The 22,692-nt window shown below is 39.2% G+C and overlaps 1 protein-coding gene across 1 annotated transcript in view; it reads left to right on the top strand.

Moving 5' to 3' along the window:
• The window catches only part of ROCK1 (Rho associated coiled-coil containing protein kinase 1), a 132,145-nt gene that overhangs the window by 20,226 nt on the left and 89,227 nt on the right, over positions 1–22,692 (top strand). The window contains exon 2 of the mRNA XM_004579609.3: positions 10,585–10,666. Within this exon, the coding sequence (XP_004579666.2) occupies positions 10,585–10,666 (82 nt within the window). The remainder of the gene's footprint in view (positions 1–10,584; positions 10,667–22,692) is intronic.

The following is a 22,692-nucleotide window of genomic DNA, read 5'->3' as shown; positions in this document are numbered from 1 at the left end:
TGTTCTGTCTTTTGTTTTCTTTTTGGATTCCTGGTTTTATTCTTCTTTTTACCTTCTCATGTTTAGTCTTCATATTTATCACAATTCCATTTTGGTTTACCTATTTTTGTAAAGCTTTTTTCTTGGATACTCTAGATATTGCCCTATTAGGGATAAGATCACTTTCTTTTGGTGCAGATATTTTACTAATGCAAACAAAAGGTAAAATCTTAATTTCCTTTATGTCATGTTGCTACCTTTATTTCTGATATGATCACTTTTGATATCTCCTTACATGCATTGAAAAACAGACAATATTGCAAGTTTTGCTTCAACCTGCAAGTGAAGAAAAATGTGATTTTTCCGATTTTTACCTTTTCTTTCATATTTATAAATTTTTTTCTTCTGCTTTCTTTATATTTAGAGATTTTTCTTTGACCACTATTTTAGGAAAATTCTGATAATATCTTGATTTCCATCATGACGATATCTTAAACTTTTTCAGTTGTTAAAATATCCTGACTTAACAGGTTTTTTTTTTAAGATTTATTTTATTTTTCTCATTGGAAGGTCAGGTATACAGAGAAGAAGATCTTGTGTCCATTGAATCACTCCCCAAGCGGCCACAATAGCTGGAGCTGAGCCAATCCGAAACCAGGAACCTCTTCCAGGTCTCCCACGCAGGTGCGGGGTCCCAAGGCTTGGAGCCATCCTTGACTGCTTTCCAGGCCACAAGCCCGAAGCTGGACGGGAAGCAGGGCCACCGAGACTAGAACTGGTGCCCATATGGGATCCCGACGTGTTCAAGGCGAGGACTTTAGCTGCTAGGCTACTGCACCGGGCCCAACAAATTGTTTGATATTTGATCAGCTTCTTTATGTCTTTTGCCTAATTTGGAAATATTTTAGCCATTATTTATTTAAATTCGATTTAGTCCCCATTTTTTATCATTCTTGTTTTACTGTGATCATGGTCTGGTCTATGTATATTTGTATAAGAATTTTAAGAAGTATTTTATAGAAAGCATTTTATATTGCTGTCTAAAGAACTTATTAACATTTATTTTTTCCTAATGGAACAAAACAGTTCCTTGAAAGAATCATTTAAGAAACAGCAAGTTCTCCTTCAGAGAGCATCTTACTCAGTTCTTTTTGCCAGGAAAAAGCCTCAGTTGTTGTTCACCCATACTTACAACCTTTATGTAATAGCAGGTAAATTCTCTTTGAAATTGCCCATGAATATGTTTTTATGTCTCATTAGAACATATTGCTTATACTCAGCTGGCTTACATGATCATTTATTCTATTTGAAAAAAGAAAGGGAGAGACAGAGAGAGATATCTTCCATCCAGTGGTTCACTCTCCCAAACACTGACAGCATCTTGGGCTTGGCCAGGCTGAAGTCCCTGGGTGGCAGGAACCTAGGTACTTAGGCTGCCTCCCCGACATGTTAGCAGGAGGCTAGATCCCAAGCATGTAGTAGCTGGAACTTGAGCCAAGCACTCGATGTGGGATGCAGGATTACTGTGCCAGACACCCATCTCTTCATTTTTTTTTAGTAGTGGCTTTCCTAATGTATGTGCAGTGTTGTTTTATTCTTGATTTTTTTTTTCTTTTTTTTTTTTTTTTTTAATTATTTATTGTTTAACTTCAGTAATTACATTGTATTATGTGACACAATTACATAGATACTTGGGTTCTCCCCACCCCTCCCCAAACCCTCCCACCATGGTGGACTCCTCCACCCTGTTGCATAACCACAGCCCAAGTTCAGTTGAGATTTCCCCATTGCAAGCGTATACCAAACATAGAGTCCAGCATCTTATTGTCCCGTCAAGTTCAACGGCTTCTTAGGTATACCCTCTCTGGTCTGATGACAGAGCCAGCAGAGCATCATCCCAGTCAATTGAAAGCTCCAACATACCATCAGCAAAAATTTACATCATTATGGAATTAATTGACATAGTAATGAGTAACCAATATGTTAAAAGTAAATGCGGGTTCCCAGCCACCTTCTGTGACCACCTCACCTATACTTCAATTTTAGTTTATACACAACATACAACATTCATAACATAACATGTTATACTTAACATCATATCATCTTAAATTAAGGCAAACATGTGGTATTTAACCTTTTGGGATTGGCTCATATTTCTGTGTCCTTAATGGTTTTGGGTTTTCATGTGCCTGTTGACCATTTCTCTGTCTTCCTTGGAGAAATTTAGTTTTTGCTAATTTAAACAGCTATGGTTACTTTCAATTTATTTAGGAAACAGAGCTCCCATCTCGATTGTCTGCAATGGCAGGGACTGAATGAGCTGAAGCGAGGTGCTGGGAACTCAGTTCAGTCCTCCCAGATGAATGGCAAGGACCCACCTACTTGACAAGTTCCTTTTGCCTTCAAATGTATGTTAGCAGGAAGCAGATGTGGGCGTCCCAATTGGTGTCTTTATATCTGTATCTATAGCGATATATAGATTTATATTAAGATTTCTTTGGTTATTTCAAACAGAAAGAGAGCTATATAGAAAGGCAGCTATCTTTCATCTGCTAGTCCACTCTCCAAAATGACGACAGTGGCTGACTTGGGCTCGGCCCGACGAGGCCAGAGTCATAAGCCTGGAACCTCTAGTGAGGTGTGCCATACGCATACAGGGACCCAGGCACGTCTTCCTCTACTTTCCCAGAAACTTGAGCAGCATAGTTAACTACCAAGGAAAATAACTTCACATTTGTCTGTTGGGTTGATTGTTGATTTGTTGATTTGTCAGAGTTCTTGACTTATTCTGGGTAATTATCCCTTATCAAATACATTATGTGCAAGTATCTTCCATTCCCTAATTTCCCTTTTCATACTTTCAACCATGTTCTTTGTTACAGAAGGGTTCAATTTTGGTGACATTAGTGTGCCTGGTTTGTTTTTTTGTGTGTGGTTTTTTTTGTTTGTTTGTTTTAAGATTTCTTTATCTTATCCAAAAGGCAGATTTACACAGAGAGGGAGAGACACAGAAAAAGATCCGTTCATTGGTTCACTTCCCAAGTGGCCGCAATAGCCAGAACTGAGCCAATCCGGAGCCAGGAGCCAGGAGCTTCCTCCAGGTCTCCCACGTGGGTGCAGGATCCCAAGGCTTTGGGCCATTCTTGACTGCTTTCTCAGGTCAGAAGCGGGGAGCTGGATAGGAAGTGGAGCCGGGACATAAACTGATGCCCACACAGGATCTCAGTGCATGCAAGGCAAAGATTTAGCCACTGGACTGTTGCACCAGGCCCGGTTTACCTATGTCTTCATCTGTTGCCTGTGGTTTTGATATCACGTGGGAGAGATTATTGCCAAACTCAGTGTTGTGAAGCTTTATGTTATGTTTTCCTTTGTTTTATAGGTCAAGATTTTACAATTAAGTCTTTAATCAATTCAAATTAGCTTTTATATGTAGTGTCCATAGGGTCCAACCTTTTTTTAAAGATGCATCTATTTTTATCAGAAAGGCATGTTTATGGAGGGAAGGGGAGACACAGAGAAAGATCTTCTCTCTATTAATTCGCTCCCTCAGTGGCTGCAGCAGCCAGAGCTGAGGTGGTCTCTGAAACCAGAAGCCGTGGATCCAGGAGCTTGTTCCAGGTCTCCCACCTGGGTCCAGAGTCCCAAGGACTTGGGCTATCCTCTGCTGCTTTCCCCGGCCACAAGCAGGCAGCTGGATGGGAAATGGAACAGCTGATACGCTAACCAGCCTTCATGAGGATCCCAGTGCTTCAAGTGAGGAGAATTAGCCAGTTGAGTCATTGCCTCAGGCCCAGAGTCTAACGTCTCAAAGAGTGTTTTTTAGCTTTCATTGTTTAAGTCTTTGGCCTAAGTTAAATTTATTCCTCAGTATTTTGTTCTGTGATGTTATAAAGGGAATTATTACTATATTTGATTGTTGGATTTTTCATTGTTAATTAACAGTCTGGAAATACAAATGATTTTTTGCTGTTGACTCTTCAGCCTGCAACTTTGTTATTATCTCTGATAGTTTTGCGCTTGATGTTTATTTTGCTATATATGGGATTTTCTGGATTTGTATTACTGACTTTTTCTACATTAAACCAATCCTGACTTCCTGCTGTAACCTCATTTGATCCTGCTGTATAAGCTTTTCATATGCCTTGTTACCATGGGGGAGGCCGAGGGGAAGCTCAGCTCAGTTCTGGCTCATTGCAGCCACTTGGGGAGTGAATCAGTGCATGGAAGATCTCTCCTATGAATCTACCTTTCCGAGAAAAATGAAGGGATCTTAAAATCAACAGTGAAGTTTATCTCTTTGCTAGCAATTTATATATATTTTCAATCTTTTCATTATTTAGTCTTGGCAAAATGTGTGATTCTGTGACTTATTAAATTTCAATCCAAGTTACCCAATCTTTGGGAGGATGTACCCATTTAAAGTATTCTTTTGTAATCCTTTTTTATTTCTGAAGAATTAATAATAACATCCTTAGTTTCATTTTTGAATTTAGTAATTTTAATTGCCTTTTTCCTGTCATCTTAATTATATCAATTTAGTTGGCCTCAGAATATCAACCTTTGATTTCATTGATTTTCTGTTTTCTCTATTCCCTAATCTTTCTTTGTGCTAGATTTTTTAGTTTGTTGCTCTTCTTCTAAATCCTTATAAGATAAAGATATGTCATTAGTTTGAAATCTGTTTCTTTTTTAATGCAAACTTGTATGGCTATATATTTCTTTCGTAGCATTGACTTCGCTTTTTCTGCAATTGTGTGTTAGTTCTTATTTGTTTCAACATTATCTTCCAGATTTCTGTGTGACTTCTGTAACTCATAGATTCAAGAATATATTTATTGGGTGGGGGTGGAGGGGATGGTGGCTCAATAGGCTAATCCTCTACCTGCAAGCGTCAGCATCCTATGTGCGTGCCACTTTTGTGTCCCTACTGCTCTATTTCCAATCTAGTTCCCTGTTTATGGCCTAAGAAGGCAGAGGAGGATGGCTCAAATCCTTGGGCCTCTATATATCATGCAAGACCCAGAGGAAGCTCCTGGCTGTTTGCTTTGAATAGGCTCAGCTCTGGTCAGGTAGACATTTGGGGAGTGAACCAGCAGATGGAAGATCTTTCTCTGTCTCTCCTCTTTGTAAATCTGCCTTTCAAATAAAAATAAATACATATATTTTAAGAATTTGCGTTCCTAAATCCCAAGTTTCTTGTAGACAGCATTTAGTGGATCAAGGTGAACTTTTTCTTTAAAGCCATTCTGTTCATCTCTGTCATTTGATTGAAGTATTTGATCCATTTATTTTTGAAGTAGTTTTTGCCTTTATATATAATTTCTGCTTGGTTCATTTTGTATCTTCTCTGTCAGTATTGTCATTTTGCTTATATATACTAGTTTTATATCCTTTTCCTTATTTTTCTGTAGCCTTGGAATATACTTTAAGGTAGTTTTTAAAATAAGATTCATGTATATATGATTTCATTTATTTGGATATCTTATAAGTCCAGTATATTGGCTTCTGTGGAATTGTTTCTGTTCATTTATTTTAATTTCCCTGAGTGAGCTGTGTTTTTATGTTTATTCATATATCTTGTGGATTTTTTAATATGAAAAGCGTCATTGCTATGATATGAGAACTTTGAAAGTCAGATTTTCTGTGTGTTCCAGAGTTTGCTCGTTGCGGCCTTGTCCTGCTCGTTGTGGCCTTGTTGTCCTTCCCTCTCACATGCCAGTGATTCTGAGGCTTCTGTGTTTCCCTTGCTTCCTGTCCTTTCTGTTAGTAGTGGGTGATCGCTACTGTTCTCAGGCATGACATGTGTTCTCATGACTTTCAAATCCATGTCACGCTGTCTCTGTGTCTAACTCATCTTCAGCTGCCATCTAATGATCCATTCAATGATGTCCCTTCAGAACATCAGACTGTGTCCAAATATTTATTTTCTCTCTCCAGATTATATTATCAGTCTTAGTTAATGATATCACTTGACTATTCACATAAACGTAGAAGACAGTATAATCGCTATTGCATGTATTATATATATATATATATATATATATATAGAGAGAGAGAGAGAGAGAGAGAGAGAATTCTTAATTCTTCCTGTCCCTTTCAGTTATTTACAGCTGAAATCCTCACCTTGCACACACCGGGGTCCCAAATGGGTGCCGGTTCTAATCCCGGCAGCCCCACTTCCCATCCAGCTCCCTGCTTGTGGCCTGGGAAAGCAGTCAAGAATGGCCCAAAGCCTTGGGTTCCTGCACCTATGCAGGAGACCCAGAAGAAGCTCCTGGGTTTTGGATCAGTGCAGCTCTGGCTATTGCAGCCACTTTGGGAGTGAATCAATGGATACAAGATCTTCCTTTCTGTATACCTGATTTTCCAATAAAAATAAATCTTAAAAAATTTGCATATTTGAAAAAATGAAGTTACATCAAGAGATCTTTTATCTGCTGGTTCGCTCCCCAAACAGCCAGAATAGCTGGGCCTGGGCCAGAATGAAGTCAGGAGTCAGGATCTCCATCTCAGTCTTGTACATGAGCAATACTTGAGCCATCATCCACGGCCCAGATGACCACAACCACCAGAGCTGAGCTGATTTGAAACCAGGAACCAGGAACTTTCCAGGTCTCCCACACTGATACAGGGACCCAAGGCTTTGTGTCATCCTCCGCTGCATTCCCAGGCCACAGGCAAGGAGCTGGATGGGAAGTGGAGCAGCTGGTACACAGACCAGAGGCCAAATGGGATGCTGTTGGAGGTGGAGGATAAGGCTATTGAGACATCAGACCCCCACCTTTTTCCAATGCTCCATTCCTATTTTCTCAGTTTGTCTTGTCCTTTTTTGCACAATATCCTCTTAGTAACTCTCTTTCTTCTTCTACTTCATCCTATTTACTACAGAGTTTATAAAAATAAAAACCAGTCTTGTCATTCTACCCATTCCCCCCTTAAGATTCTTGTATTTCAAAATACTCAGAAGGTAAATACCACAGTTGTTTACTGCTTTGTTAGACCTATAAGATTCCCTAACGCATCTCTACATCTTTGTTCCCAGCCTGCCCTTCTTACCCTTCCCATTCTAGACCATTCTGGTCTCCTAAAATTTCCTTGCTTTTCCTTTCTCCAATTTTCCTTGCCCCACCTCTATTTTATTCCCTCTAGATTCTGTTCTTTAAGGTTCAGCTCAAATTTCATCTCCAAGAAACCCAGAAGGACCTTTTCTGTGTTATATACTAAAAACAATAGCTATTCTATATTCATTTTTTTCTGCCTGCTAACTTTGGAACTCCCAGAGACAGCAAATATTTATTGTGATTTTTCCTACAAATTATTATAATATAGAAATTAAATATAATAATCCCTTTGATAAAAGAGCATAAAGGAAGTCATTATTGGCATTGCTTCAGGGTGTTGAGGAAAGCAGCCTGAAGTTCAGAATACCTGAGCAGTCGGAAGCAGTGTTCCTGTGCCAGCGAGGGAATGGAGCACGTTCATAGGCAGTCAGTAGACTGGTGTGGTTCATTTGGGAAATGGCTGTTGCGCTGTGGCTCAAGGCTTGCTGTACTGCTGCTAGAAAAAAGAGAGGGGAGTGGTATGTTTGGAGACTGATTGGTAAGAACCATTTTTGATGTAAATATTGGCATAGCACTTAATTTCCTGAAGAAATTTTCACATCAGTGCTTCATTTTGAGAAATCTGTTATTTCCTTACATATTGAAGGAATTAATTTAAAACAACTTTCTACCATAAAGTATCTTCTTTAAATTGTTTGCGATGTCTTATCAGAGGTTAGCAATACTCTGTTGATACAGTGATCAACGTGTTTTAGTAGTTTCATTCCAGAGCTCTGAGCTAGCATAGGTCTTGTTTTTATTTTATAATTATATTTATTTGAAAGGAAAATGATAGGATAAGAGGCTGATTTAGTCCTAAATGCTATTTTAGAAAATACAAAAAGATTGGGGGGATGCAGTAGCCTAGTGGCTAAAGTCCTAGTGTTGAACACTCCGGGATCCCATATGGGCACTGGTTCTACACTTGATCTTAGCCAAAAGGCTGAGAAGCGATGGGGCACTGGTTCTAATCCGGGTGGCTCCACTTCCCATCCAGTTCCCTGCTTGTGGCCTGGGAAAGCAGTCAAGGATGGCCCAAAGCTTTGGGACCCTGCACCCATTGGCACAGCTCCAACAGTTGCGGTCGCTTGGGGAGTGAACCATTGGATGGAAGATCTTCCTCTCTGTTTCTCTTCCTCCCTGTATACCTGCCTTTTTAATAAAAATAAATAAATCTTTAAAAAAAAAAGGTATCACAAAAGTTAAGACGAGAAGAAATGCAGGCAGGAGAGAAGGAAATATCACGGAACGAATATACACGTGAATACATAAATAAATACATAAATCTCACAATTGTCTTACTACCAGTTGCCCTAGAAAGTACTTCAGAGTAAGACACACCTTTGAAAAGTGAATAGTTGTATGTTTTTAGAATTTAAAAGATATATAACTTTTTTAAAAAAGGTATATAACTTGGACTTGTAATTATGCTGAATATATTTTGTACGAAGAAACTTCAAAAAGTGGGAAATGGAAAAGACTTTGTTGAAAAAAAATGAAAGCCATGCTTTTTTTTTTTTAATTTTTGATAATGTTTACATAGTTGATTAGGGTGGGGATAGTCTAGGATTAGGGGAAAGTGGGTGAGACAATTGTTTCCAAATTTTTTTCTTGCTTTATGGGGAGGAGTAATGGAAATAAGGGGAGAAGCTGCACCCAGCCTCCCAATCACCTGCTTAGCCAGTCCCACCCCCAGCCCTGGTTCTCATGCTCACCAGTTGGAATTGCAGCCCATCGGAGAAGTGTCCACCATTTCCCTTCTGGGCCCTTTCCTGTCTCGCACTCTTCAGTCTAGCTTGACAGGTTTTGCCCTCAGTCCCGCACTTGCCAGCTGATGCTACAGCAAAGCCCAACCAGCCTGTACTCACTCTGGCCTATGTGTGCACCAGTGTATACAGCTGGTTAGCCCATCCTGGATCTGCCCCTAATCCCACTCACATGCAGGACATCAGATGTTGTGACCCTGCCTGGCCTGGTCTACCCCCATCCCTGTTCTCATGCTCTCCAGTAGGAGCAGTGGACCTGCAGGGGAGCCCCACACAGCAAACCTACAACCGTGCAACCCCTCTCGCTCCACCTACTTAGGTCTCACATGTGCTGGCTGGTGGTTCAGTCTGGCATGGCTTGCGTCACCTACATAGTTGCCGGCAGGTGCAATAGTCTGGCCTTGTCCAATCTGTCCCCAGTTCCAGCTCATGCTGATGGGTGCTGCAACCTAGCCCTGCCCAGCTAGCCCCCAGTCCTAGCCCTAAGCTGAAGTGACTGTTGTGGTGTAGCCTGACCCAACCTGCCCTGCACCTCATTGTGGTTCTCAGATCTACCAGTGGGTGTTATGAACTGGCCCAGCCTGTCCCACCCCCAGACCTGACCCACACTGGGCTGCTCCCAAAAACCATGCTTTTTATAATTTTCCAAGACCTTTGTTGTTTTTAAATTTATTTTATTGTTATTGGAAATTCAGATATACAGAGAGGAGGAGAGACAGAGAGGAAGATCTTCTGTCCGATGATTCACTCCCCAAATGGCTGCAGCAGCGAGAGCTGTGGCAATCCGAAGCCAGGACCTGGAGCCTCTTCCACGTGGGTGCAGGGTCCCATGTGGTGGGTCCCCCACGCTGGTTCAGGGTCCCGAGGCTTTGGGCCGTCCTCAACTTCTTTCCTAGGCCACAAGCAGGGAACTGGATGGGAAGTGGGGCCGTCAGGATTAAAACCATGCCCATATAGGATTCTGGTGCTTGCAAGGTGAGGACTTTAGCCACTAGGCTACTGTGCTGGGCCTCATCTAAGAACTTTTTGAAGTACATCTTCTAAGCCTCACAGTTTATTAAGTATTTAGCTGTTGCCTTGTACAAATGTTTCAAGTCACAAATGTCAGTATTTATGTGTATCTGCGAAAGAGACAAATGTTGAAGTAAGAATAGGTGATAAGTTAAATGTCATGCCCTTGCAAGGGGAGAAATTGCAAGGATTGTAACCAATTGTAGCCAATCTGTGATGATTTCCTACTCCTTTTGCAATTTTATAGGATAAAAAAAATCTATATATGAAATAAAAGGTTTTATTCCTTGCAGAGGCTGTTAAATAGGCACACAGAACAGTAGAAAAAGGAATATTGCATTCTACTTATTTATATTTATATGGAAGGGAGAGACGGGGAGCAGAGATGTCCCATCCCCTGGTTCACTCCTCAGATGTCTGAAAGCCCTGGGCCTGGGCCAAGCTGAAGCCAGAGCTACTCTGATTCTCCCAGTGAGTGGGCAGGGGTCTGAGCACCTGACCCATCACCTCTGCCTCCTGGGGTGTGCGCTGGTGGGAAGCTGTGATTGGAAATGGAGCTGAGAGTCAGACCCAGGCAGTCAGAGACAAGATGCAGGCATCCCAAGTGGCATCTCAGCCCCGTGCCACTCACTCGTAGACAGCGGTGATATTTGAATGTTCTGTTAGTAAGGAAGGTAATACAATGTGATCCAAAAAACTAATTATTTATTTGTTTGTTTGCTTAGGATGGATTGGATGCTTTGGTGTATGATTTGGATTTTCCTGCTTTAAGAAAAAACAAAAATATTGACAACTTTCTAAGCAGATGTAAGTAATTTTTGTGAAAATTAATGATAGTTTGCAAATAAGTACATCTTAGATCACTGAAGTCCTTTTTTACCTTCTGTCTAGTTTCTGGTCTTCATTTATAATTGCAAAACAGTAGGAATATGAAAAAAAAATATTAACTAGCTTGGGTCTCCATAGGGACTCCAAATATTTTACAGAGAAGTGGATGAACACTAAATGGTTAAAAAAAGTATGTTAAAAATTTGCTTATGTCGTATACATGCACATTGAGCCTAATAACATGTTGCATTTGCCCTATTTTTGCTTTTGTACCTTTTTTGATTTCACTGTTATTCAAGTTGTGCTGTATAATGCTTAACTGTGTCTAAAAACACAGAAAGAAATACATGCCATTTGAGAAGTTTTCCTACTGCAAAGAAGAGAATTATTCTCCATGAAAGCTGTTTTGTATTTAAATTTTGCAGTTGTTCATTTCTAAAACTCCTGTTTTAGCGTTATGTTATTTTAAGTAACAATAATTTATTATTATTTATAATTTATGAAATATTTTCAGACTTTAATCTTAATTGATAATACAGTTTAGTTTATAAAACTTTTCCTTAATTCATCTCTTAATTTCTGTTTCTAAACCATACCTGTTAATATGTTCTGGTTGGTTTTGGTTTTCGTGTTTCAATTTTGGCTACATATGTTTTACTGAGAAATGTTTAGTTTTCCAGTCATATTGTTTTGTCACAATTTCTTATATTACTTTTACGCTTTGAAATCTTGCTGTAGAATATTTACTTCTCAGTACTATCTTCTTTCAATTCTTTTTTCTTTAAGACACTTTTTAGTCTTACTGATTTCCTACTGAAAAAGCAGAATTTTATTAGGGTTTGCATTTGCTTAATATTCATCCTTAATAATGTAAAGAATGGATATTTTTCATTTGATGATAGAGTACATAAATGTTCATTATTATGAAGGCAGAGGATGAGGTGTGATCTTGTAAAATAGAATAGCAGGAACATTAACCCATGTTGGCAAGGTTTTTTGTTTTGCTATGCTACTTCATTACTTTCGTAATATTAAATACGCCTATTGATTACATTTTATAAATAGAAACCTTACTAGCTGGCTAGAAATAAGATTAAATGAAGGCAAGTTGATAAAATGTGATTCATTTATTCATTATTTAGAGAAAGTTAAATGCAAGTAAGTTCAAATTAAACAGTCTTAACTGGTAAGCTTGTGAAGTCTCAATTGGAGAAAAATACAGAGAATAAAATGTGAAGCTTTTTTTAGAAAAGGATGACCTTTTTTCACTTTGGATATACAGTACATGAATTAAGGAAAGCATCACAGGGTCCTGAAATATTGCTAGCTTATGATCTGTCACGACAGGATCAGTGCACTCCCTGCAAAGCAGCCACCGCAGCAGTTCAGATTTGGTCTTTGTTGTTGTAGCTCATCGTAAGCTCTTACTGTAAAATGCCCAGTAGCATTTGAATAATGTATCCCAGTAGACATGAACTGATTTTCAATATTTCATCTTTGGAGCAATTTATGCTTATTTACATTAGGAACAGGTGGGTCTTTTTACTTACCCTATGGTGAGTGTTCATGACTGAGTTTTAGCTTACAGAGGGTTTCCCTAGCTACTGCTGTCTTTAAAGTTTCTAAAAGCAACAACTCTTAATTAGTGTTTATAAAAGATAATGTTGAAAAGAGCTGATACTAAAATAAAGACACTTTTAGAAATATTTAAGGACAAACACAACAATGAAGTATTACAGCAGTGATTCACTGAATTGTCTTAAAATAGTGGTAGTTATACTACCTTACAAAGGGTTCTAATCTCTAAACCTCGTAATTACAATTTGAATGCACAATCTTACAGTGAGAACTATGCACAGCTTCTGAAGTATGTTGTGCAGGTTTGCTTTTGCATGTAAATTAGAGTTGAAGTTGGTCCTTGAATTGAGTAACTAACTGGAAGCACTGAATTTTAGGCACACTGTTGATGTCCAACAGAAAACCTGACCGAGTGAAAAGCATCAGTAGTACCATGCTTGGCACAGCACCTGCTGCCCCCATGCTAAAGGTCCAAAGCCTGTTCATTTTAAGAACTGTCGCAGTGTGGAAGATCCCCAGAACTGGTCAGCTGCATCCTCTTGACCGTTTTGGTCTCTGCAGACCTCTGAAAATGCAGAGTTTTCAGACAGCCAGTGTAACAGTAGGTAGCAATCAGTGTAATTTATCATTTTAACATATTAACGAAAAACTGTATCTCAGTAGATGAAAAATAGTCTGCAAATTGAAGGAAACTTACTTGACCAGATAAAGGGAATCTAAGAAACCTATACTTCCGACGATATATATGTATATATATATATTTTTTTGAAAAGTCAGATATACAGAGAGGAGGGGAGACAGAGAAGGTCTTCTGTCCGTGGAGTCACTCCCCAAGTGGCTGCAATGGCTAGAGCTGCGCCGATCTGAAGCCAGGACCCAGGAGCTTCTTCCAGGTCTCCCCCACGGGTGCAGGGTCCCAAGGCTTTGGGCCACCCTCTACTGCTTTCCCAGGCCACAAGCCCGGAGAAGGATGGGAAGTGAGGCCACTGGGACACAAACTGGTGCCCATATGGGATCCTGGCATGTGCAAGGCAAGGACTTCAGCCACTAGGCTACTGTTTTGGGCCCTCAGACTGTATTTAATAGTGCAAGACTGAATACTAGATTAGAAAAGGGGAATGTGTTTTCTCTCAATACCTTCATGTCTAACATTGTTCTGAAACTTCTGGGCAGGTCAGAAAGATTAAGATTATACACCTTGAAAAGGAAAAATTTAAAGCATGACTTTCTTGTAGAAATCCTCAAAATTCCACAAAAGTTGTGTGAGAACTAATAAATGAACTAGATTGAGATTAGAAGGTTAATAAACAGAAGCAGAAGCAAGTGTATTTCTGTTTATTAGCAACAAGCCATTAGGTTGAAATTGTTTTAAAAAAAGTGATGCTATTTACAGTAGAAATAGAAAATGTATTGGTAAATCTGACAAAACGTGTATGAGACCTGTCTGCTGAAAACTGCCCAGATCTGCTGTTAGAAATTGAAGAGCTACAAAACAGAAGGGAGAGAGAGAGAGTCCATGTTCATGATCAAAGAATTCAATATTAAAGTGTCAGGAGTTCCCAAATTAATTGATACAAAATCCCTGTTTTCAGATATAACCTTACTGGATGTTTTTACACTAAAGTGACCAGCAATTCTGACAATTTTATGGACATGCAAAGGACTTAGAGCAACCAAAATAATTTTGTAAAGCGCGAAAGTAGAAGATTAAGATTGAAATCAAGATAGTAATCTTTAACAATAAGCATATAGATCAATGGAATAGAAATTATTCGGAAAGAAACCTATATGGTCAATTGATTTCCAGTCAAGGGTAAGAAGTTAATTCAATATTCAAACCTTACTTTTTTTTTTTTATTATTATTGGAAAGTCGGATATACAGAGAGGAGGAGAGACAGAGAGGAAGATCTTCCATCTGATGTTTCACTCCCCAAGTGAGCCGCAACGGGCCGGTGCGCGCCAATCCGAAGCCGGGAACCAGGAACCTCTTCCAGGTCTCCCATGCGGGTGCAGGGTCCCAATGCATTGGGCCGTCCTCAACTGCTTTCTCAGGCCACAAGCAGGGAGCTGGATGGGAAGTGGAGCTGCCGGGATTAGAACCGGCGCCCATATGGGATCCCGGGGCGTTCAATGCGAGGACTTTAGCCGCTAGGCCACGCCGCCGGGCCCTCAAACCTTACTTTTTGAACCATATATAAAATCACATCAAAGTGGATTATAGACCTAAAAAAAGTTTGTTCTTGCGTATAAGGTAACTTTAAGGTTAAAGATAAGTCATAGCTGGGAGAAAATAGTTACAAAGCATGTGAAAAAGAAAATAGTCTTCTGCAAGTGATGTTTGTTAAGGAAAACAACATGTAAGGCTATTATGAAATCAACATACAATAAAACACGAATGAAACAGGGTGGAAAACATGTTATAAATAAATTTGAAATTTTTTTGTGATATTATACCATTCTCTATCAACTCCTAATGTATTTACGTAGTATTTTTTACATAACTGTTTTTGTGGGACAGTATTTTCATATTGCTGAAAAATTATTTTATGTTACTTTTCATTAATTTCATTAGTGAAATATTTTTTAGATATCTTGAATTGGTATTTGTTGACAGATACCAGATGTAGTCCTTAAGAACGTACTTTCAGGGCCCGGCACTATGGTTCAGTTGCTAAATCCTCGTTTTTCACATCCAGGATCCAATGTGGGCACTGGTTCAGATAGAAAGCTGCTCCCCTTTCCATCCAGCTCCCTGCCTGTGGCCTGGGAAAGCAGTCAAGGACAGCCCAAAGCCTTGGGACCCGGCACCTGTGGGGGAGACCTGGAAGAAGCTCCTGGCTCCTGGCTTCAGAACAGCTCTGCTCTGGCAGTTTCAGCCACTGGGGCAGTGAACAAGCAAATGAACGATCTCTGTGCCTATCCTTGTCATGTAAAACCTGCCTTTCCTAGAGAGCATATTGTGAGAGTATAGCTGTGCCACAAAACATTTATTTGGATTTTAAAATATATATATGTAGCCAGCGATAATATTTTATGGTAGAATATCAGAGCCTTACTAATAACAGGTTGCAAAAATGGCATAACAGTATGGTAGTGATAGTATAATAGATATCTGTATAAAGTTTTACACTATTCATTTATTGTGTATATCCTTTGTATACCCATTAAACTGGAACCCTTTTGCTTTTTGCGTATTAAACTTTTTATTCAGTAAAGTGTTAAAATAGCCTTTTTCTGTAATGTAAATTTAAACTGTTATCTCAAAAACTAGGAAGAAAAGAAGGGGAGGGTGGGAGAGGGTATTTTAGAATTTACTATGAAGAGTCATTAAAATTGAAAATTAATACTAAAAGCATTTTAAAAATAGCTGGTAATTTTGGGTTTGCTGGTGCTGAAAAAGGAGTGAAAATAGTTGCTGTTAATAGTCTTTTTAAAAAGCTATTTGGAAACACAGCATTGAGATCACTTTGGACCCCAATTTCACAATTGACACTGTGGTCATTTTGGGTCAGTTTTAAGCGTGTTCAGCAGCAGCACCCATTAAATTATGCCTTCTGGATTCCACTAGTGTCCCCCAACCTAACTCTGTCCCCAGTGGAGAACCATTTCTTCATATTGTATGTTGGTAAAAGAAAGAATTCCAGATATGGTTAGAAATATGTTGCAAACTTAAGAAATTTAATCAAATTTGTTATAAAAGTTAGAAGAAAAATCTGGAAGAAGTTGGTATTAGGAAGTTTAAGCAATAGAACCAAGGTGTTTACACACTGAATTCTTAGTTCAATTTCTAAAGTATGTGAACATCATAGCAGATGTATGAATACATACCAAGGGATGAGTATGAAAATTTGAAAAGTGTATTGGGGCAGAAGTCTATGATGAGCCAAGACTTGGGACAGTTCTCAATACCTTTAAAGATAATTTTGCTGGGCCAGGTGCAATAGCCTCGTGGCTAAAGTTCTCTCCTTGCTCTACTACCTCCAAAGGAGACATGGGTTGATTCCTGGCTTCCAGCTTTTGCTTGATCAGAACACACAATGTATGTTTTGTGATCTCCTACACTGACTCCTGTGCAGGAGAGGGGATCATGTGTGGGTGCAAAAGAATGATGAGTCAGCTTGCTCCTGTGCAGCAGTCTAGGTTCACAGATGCTGGTTCAAGACAGAAAAAGATCAACAACTTCTCGGAGCAGTGATGACAAATTAGGGGACACAGCCCTTGGCACCAGCTAGAATTTCCATGGCTCATTAGATGAATCTTTTAGATTGGATACGGTAGATTTCTGAACCCAGGACTTGCAAGGAAGTAGCTACAGAAGATGAGATAAATCTATACCCTTCAGCAACTCTTGATAAGGGTCAGACATCTCTTAGTGGGGAATGGAATGGTCCCAGCAGGTAGCCAGGTTAGAGTCACAAATGGGAAGCCTTGTGTCCTCTGCCCTGTATAAGTCTTGCCTATTTGCCAATCAAATGACTCCTCTCCTCACCTGTGACTTGGGGGTGGTATCATGTAACCACTCCCCTTTCCAGGATCAAGAGAATCCAAGCAATAGGGAAAGGCACTCTCCCTCCATAGACACAAGAAGAAAGTGGAATACATCTCTCTGCCACCTTTACTTTCCCTGCCAATCTATCCCTGAATGTGCGTCTGTGATTTCCTTAACTTTTAAATAAACTTTAAAATATATATTAAGTTTATTTAAAAAGTCAATATATTAGGACTTATTAAAATTGAAAACTTTTTCCCTATGAAATAGTGTTAAGAGAACGAAAATTAATAGTAGCAAATGCTGGTGAGGGTGCAGAACAGGAATTCTCACCCATTGCTGGTGAGAAAACAAAATGTTATAGGTACTTTGGAAGAAAATTCAGCAGTTTCTTATTAAAACTCACTTCCAGGTAATACAAGTAATCTGAAAACTATGCTCATTCAAAAAAAAAAAAAAAAAAAAAAAAAAAAAAACCCTGTAAAGAAGCACCAGTTCAAATTCAGATCTAACAAGTGCAAATGATAAATGCATATTTTCAAAGCAAAAAAAGTTTTAAAAGGTTACCTTCTGAGGGCAGGCACAGTGGTGCAACAGTTAAGATATTTTCAGTGTGTCTGCTCCCATACTGGAGTGCCCGGGTTCAATCCAGCTACTTTCTGATGTTTCTTATACAAAAATTGCAGATGAATGCTCAGATATTTTGGACCCTGTCATGCACATGGGAGACTTGGATGGAATCCCTGGATTCTGATTCCAGCTTGGCTCAGTCCTGGATGATCCAGTCATTTTAGAAGTGAATCAACAATAGGTAGACATCTCTCCCATTTTCATTCTTTCTGTCACTCTTACTTTCAAATAATAAAAAAGAAACTTTTTTTAAAAAGCTACATGTTACACAATTCTATCTTATGACATTCTGAGAAAAGACAAAATCTAGGGGCAGAAAAATACATTAATATTTGCCAGGCATACACTAGGATGTTGGATCTTACAATTGTGCATTTGGGGCTTGTAGTAATAGCAGGTAAAGCTGTGGCCTGCAGGGCCAGAACCCCATATGGGCACCGGTATTAGGGATGGCTGCTTCACCTCTTATCCAGCCTCCTCTTAATGTGTCTGGCAAAGCAGCAGAGGGCCCAGTTAGTAGGGCTCCTGCATTCATACAGAAGCGCTTAGCTCCTGGTTGGGGCTGGTCAAGCTCTGACCATTGTGGTCATCTGGAGACAAAACCGGCAGTTGGAAGAGCATTTCAAATAAATACAAAGAATTTTTTTTAAGCATGCATTTGTTAAGACCCACGGAACCATATATACTACAGTGTGTGTAAGACTTAGTCCATGCACCAGAGAGCTATCTGTGAATGTAGTCTCTATCATAAAGAATTTTTGGGTCTCTCCTGCCTTTCTGTAATAAACATAAAATCTGTATGATAGATGAGTCAGTAAGAATTTAATGAGAAAGTAAGTGTTTTGAAGAGAAAACAAAAAGTCAAAATCCATGAGATATAGTTTCTGCTACTATTTGTTGGTGAGTTATGTCTCCTGTAGACAACAAATAGATGGGTGTTGTGTTTTTAATCCAGTCTACTAATCTATGACATTTGATTGATGAGTTTAAGCCATTTATATTCAGGGTTAATATGAATGGGTAGTAATTTGATAGTGTTATTTTACTGGAATGTTCTTCACATTTGTCTTTTATTTTGGTGGGTGCTATTCCTTTTCTTTTAATTTGCTCCACTCTGTTCTTCGTTTCTGATATACCAGCTTTCATTTGATTCCTTTCCGCTGTGACACATTCCTTAAATCCCTTGAATGCTGATTTACGTGCTTCTCGTTGACAAGAAGTTTTATAACAAGTGTTTTGAATTCTGTATCCCCAATTTTCTAGTCTTCATCAGTGAATTCTGTGGTAGGTTTTGCTCTTTTGCAGGAGAGTCTTCAGTAATATTCATTGTGCCTTTGTCTCTTCTTTTGCTCTTGGTCACTTCTGGTTATCAGATTCTTCTCCTTGGGACAGGTTTCTGTTTTTGTGATTAGTACACGTCTCCTTGTTTGCAGTCAAGTGCTACTCCTCTAACAAGTTCCAGGTCTGGGTTCCTCTAACAAGTTCCAGGTCTGGGTTCTTATGTTAGATTTCGACTATGGTCTCCATAACCCCAGCTCCTGGCTCACCAGTCTCCACCTCCCTCCTGGGATACTTGCTGAGGCTGCACCGTTGTCTGTACAACCTTTCTCCCACTTCCTATTAAAGCAGTTCCCAGGATTTGGAAGACACTGGGTTTCCTATATAACTAGCATCATTTTCTTCAAGAAGGTTCTTGATTTTCTTTTTCATTTCTTCCGTGACATATTATTCATTCAGTAGCATGTTGTTTAACTTCATGGCATTGTAAATTTCTCTTTTTCTTCCTGTTGTTGATTTTGTATTGTGGCTTTTCTTTTAAAACGATGCATAGTAGCTGTGTAATGGAGACTATCATCCAGGTGTGAGGATACAATGCAATATGCATCTTTACTTCGAGATCAAAGATGGACTCCCAATGAGACTGTTGATTATATCTTGACAATAGGATGCTGGACTCTGCTATTGTCCATGCCTGCAATGATGGACATATGACTGTGCATGAAGAACTATACTATAGTAATAATATAGGGGAACTCAGTGAGGGGAGGGGACTTAGAGATGGAGTAGGGGAAATCCCAGGGCCTATGGAACTATATTATAAAATGATAATAAAAAAGAAGTAAACATAAATAAATAAAATATCTTAAAAGGAGGTATGGGAGCATACACTCTAAAAAAGAAAAGGTGACCAACTTATATAAAATGATTCCAGTCTGAATTGATAGATGAAATTACATGCTAACAGCAATTCAGTACCTCTGTTGAAAAGGTAACAAATGGCTAAGAAGGAGACACAGGGAGATACACATAAGGTAATGGGAGAATCATATTAGGCTGCTGATGAACTACTACAGAGACATGAAAGTATAAAGCAAAATGACTAAATAGGGAAATTGTTAATAAGTAGACTTTTCTAATTGCTAAAACATTGTTGAGTGTAGTATCTGGAAATATAAGCACTAGAGAATCACGAAAAAAGTCAATGTATCCTTTGTATCATGTTGAATTTGGATTTATGGGTCTGAATCTTCACCTTCACCTTGCAATTTGTTCCCTTAAACTGCATTACTTTCTGTGGATGAGTGGGTGAGTGCGTGTGTACATGTATACATTCATGTACTATCAAACATGATGCATCTTGAATTAGATATAATGATTTAGGTATAAAATATTTTTGGATTTAAACAATAAGACTTTTATGGAATTAAGTACAGCATCCTTGTAAATTTTTCTGTTAATTTTTAGATCATTTTAGAGCTGGTTAAGGCTGCTTTGAATATTCTAAAAGTATGCAAGATATTTTGGGCTTTTGGCAGAGTAGTAATGCTTGTGTTTTGGTCCAACAGTATATTATTGCGCATAACTTTATTCTGACATTTAAAAATCTATTTTTAATCATTCTAAAATCAAAATATGTCTTAACAATTTGTCGTATAAAAAATAATGATGGCTTTTATAATTTGGGATTGTAAACTAGGCAAAATATCTCATTAGAAAAACACCTCAAGATTATTATAGAAAATGTACAGTATATAGATAAGTAACAAAATAATCTAAAATCCCACTACCCAGAGATGACTGCAGTTATTCTCTTGGCATAATTAATTTTTCTATTATTTTTTCTATCATTTATATAACAATATATTTTTTTAGAAAATCAAATTCATATACTAATGTGGCTTGTTTTTGCTCAGCATTGTATGATGAATATCAGTCTGTGCAATTAAATGTTCTTCATAAAAATTTTAATTAAAAAGAATTGTGAGTAGCAGTCAGGCATACAGAGTTGTTACCCACTGGCTCACTCTCTAAATGCTCACGACAGCTTGGGCTAGAGGCAGGAGCCAGGGATTCAATCTGACTTTCTTTCAAGGGTTGCAAGAAGCCAACTACTGGAGCATCGCTCGTGCCTCCCTGGGTGTACATTAGCAGGAAGCTGGATGCAGAAGCTGGATATGAAACCCATGTGTTCTGATAGGGAATGCAAGTGCCTTTTGCAGCATCTTAACTATTAGATCAAGTAAATACTCTACCCTGTCATGTAATTTTTCCCAAAATGTTGCTCAATATTCTGCTGTAAGTATAGGGGCACTTCAGAATCTTCTGGAAAATGAAACTTAAAAAATAGGTTGTTTTGGTGCAAAGAAATTGAAAGCCATGCTTTTGTGGGGCATTTAAAAACATTAACAGAAAATGCATATCATGAAAAAACTATGTGTCAATTTAAAAAAAAATTCTAGGGCCCGGCGGCGTGGTCTAGCGGCTAAAGTCCTCGCCTTGAAAGCCCCGGGATCCCATATGGGCGCCGGTTCTAATCCCGGCAGCTCCACTTCCCATCCAGCTCCCTGCTTGTGGCCTGGGAAAGCAGTTGAGGACGGCCCAATGCTTTGGGACACTGCACCCGCGTGGGAGACCCGGAAGAGGTTCCAGGTTCCCGGCATCGGATCGGCGCGCATCGGCCCGTTGCGGCTCACTTGGGGAGTGAATCATCGGACGGAAGATCTTCCTCTCTGTCTCTCCTCCTCTGTGTATATCTGGCTGTAATAAAATGAATAAATCTTTAAAAAAAAAAAAAATTCTAGCAGTAACAAAGTTATAAATTTTAAGTGTTTTTCAATACAATCTGAAATTGGTAAAAGGGTTATACGTCCCTATTTAGAAATCTCAGAATCAGTGAAGGAGTGTGTGTGTGTGTGTGTGTGTGTGTGTGTGTGTAACAGTAGGTTGTCAACAGCAAAGATATTGATACCTATTTTGGAAAAAAATAAGCACTTTTCAGAGATTTAGAAGTCTGCATGGTTTCCAATTTTGAACGAGTTGATTAGGATATGCCTTGGAATAAGATAACATTTGAAGGAAGAATTGAAGTAGTTGAGCAGTTAGCTGTAGGGATAGCTAAGGAGAAAAATTGGTATACAAAAGAACAACCAGTGCAAAGGCCCTGCAGTAGGAGCATACCTGGCCTATTATTAGTAGTAGCATTACTAGTAGAAAGTGAGATATGCAGAGAGGAGGCAAGACAGAGAGGAAGATCTTTTGTCTACTGATTTACACCTCAAGTGGTCGCAATGGCTGAAGCTGTGCCAATCCGACGCCAGGAGTCCAGAGCTTCTTCCGGGTCTCCCACGTGGGTGCAGGGTCCCAAGGCGCTGGGCTGTCCTCGACTGCTTTCCCAGGCCACAAACAGGGAGCTGCATGGGAAGCAGGGCTGCCGGGATTAGAACCAGGGCACATATGGTATCCTGGCGCGTTCAAGGTGAAGACTCTAGCTGCTAGGGTATCGTGCCAGGTCTCATACCTGACCTTTTTAAGAAGCAGCAAGAAAGTGTAGCTGGAAAAGATAAACCCAGGGAGAGAATAGTAGAATGATGTCAGGGAGATATGGAAATGAAGAGAGCAGATCATGAGGAGGCATGTAAGCTTTTGTAAAATCTTATGCTTTTTGCTCTCCCTGAGCAAAAACATTCAAAGAGTTTTGAGCAGAGGAGTGACGTGATCTGACTTGTTTCTTAAGAGTATCACCTTTTGGGCCCGGCGCGCGGTGGCCTAGTGGCCAAAGTCCTCACCTTGAAAGCACCAGGATCCCATATATGTGCCGGTTCTAATGCCAGCAGCTCCACTTTCCATCCAGCTCCATGCTTGGGACCCTGCACCTGCATGAGGGGAAGATTTTAAAATTAAAAAAAAGCCAGTAACTCAGTTTTATTGGAACAATGTATTATTCTGAAAGTCATGTAAAAAAAAATGTATACCTGCAAAGAGTGATCAAATAATTTCAAAGAAACTTATATATGAAGATACTTCAAA

Source organism: Ochotona princeps, chromosome 18 (genome assembly GCF_030435755.1).
Source record: "Ochotona princeps isolate mOchPri1 chromosome 18, mOchPri1.hap1, whole genome shotgun sequence".
NCBI classification, from domain to species: Eukaryota; Metazoa; Chordata; class Mammalia; order Lagomorpha; family Ochotonidae; genus Ochotona; species Ochotona princeps.
Note: the sequence above shows the minus strand (reverse complement) of the source record. Positions and strands in the feature narration are given on the sequence as shown.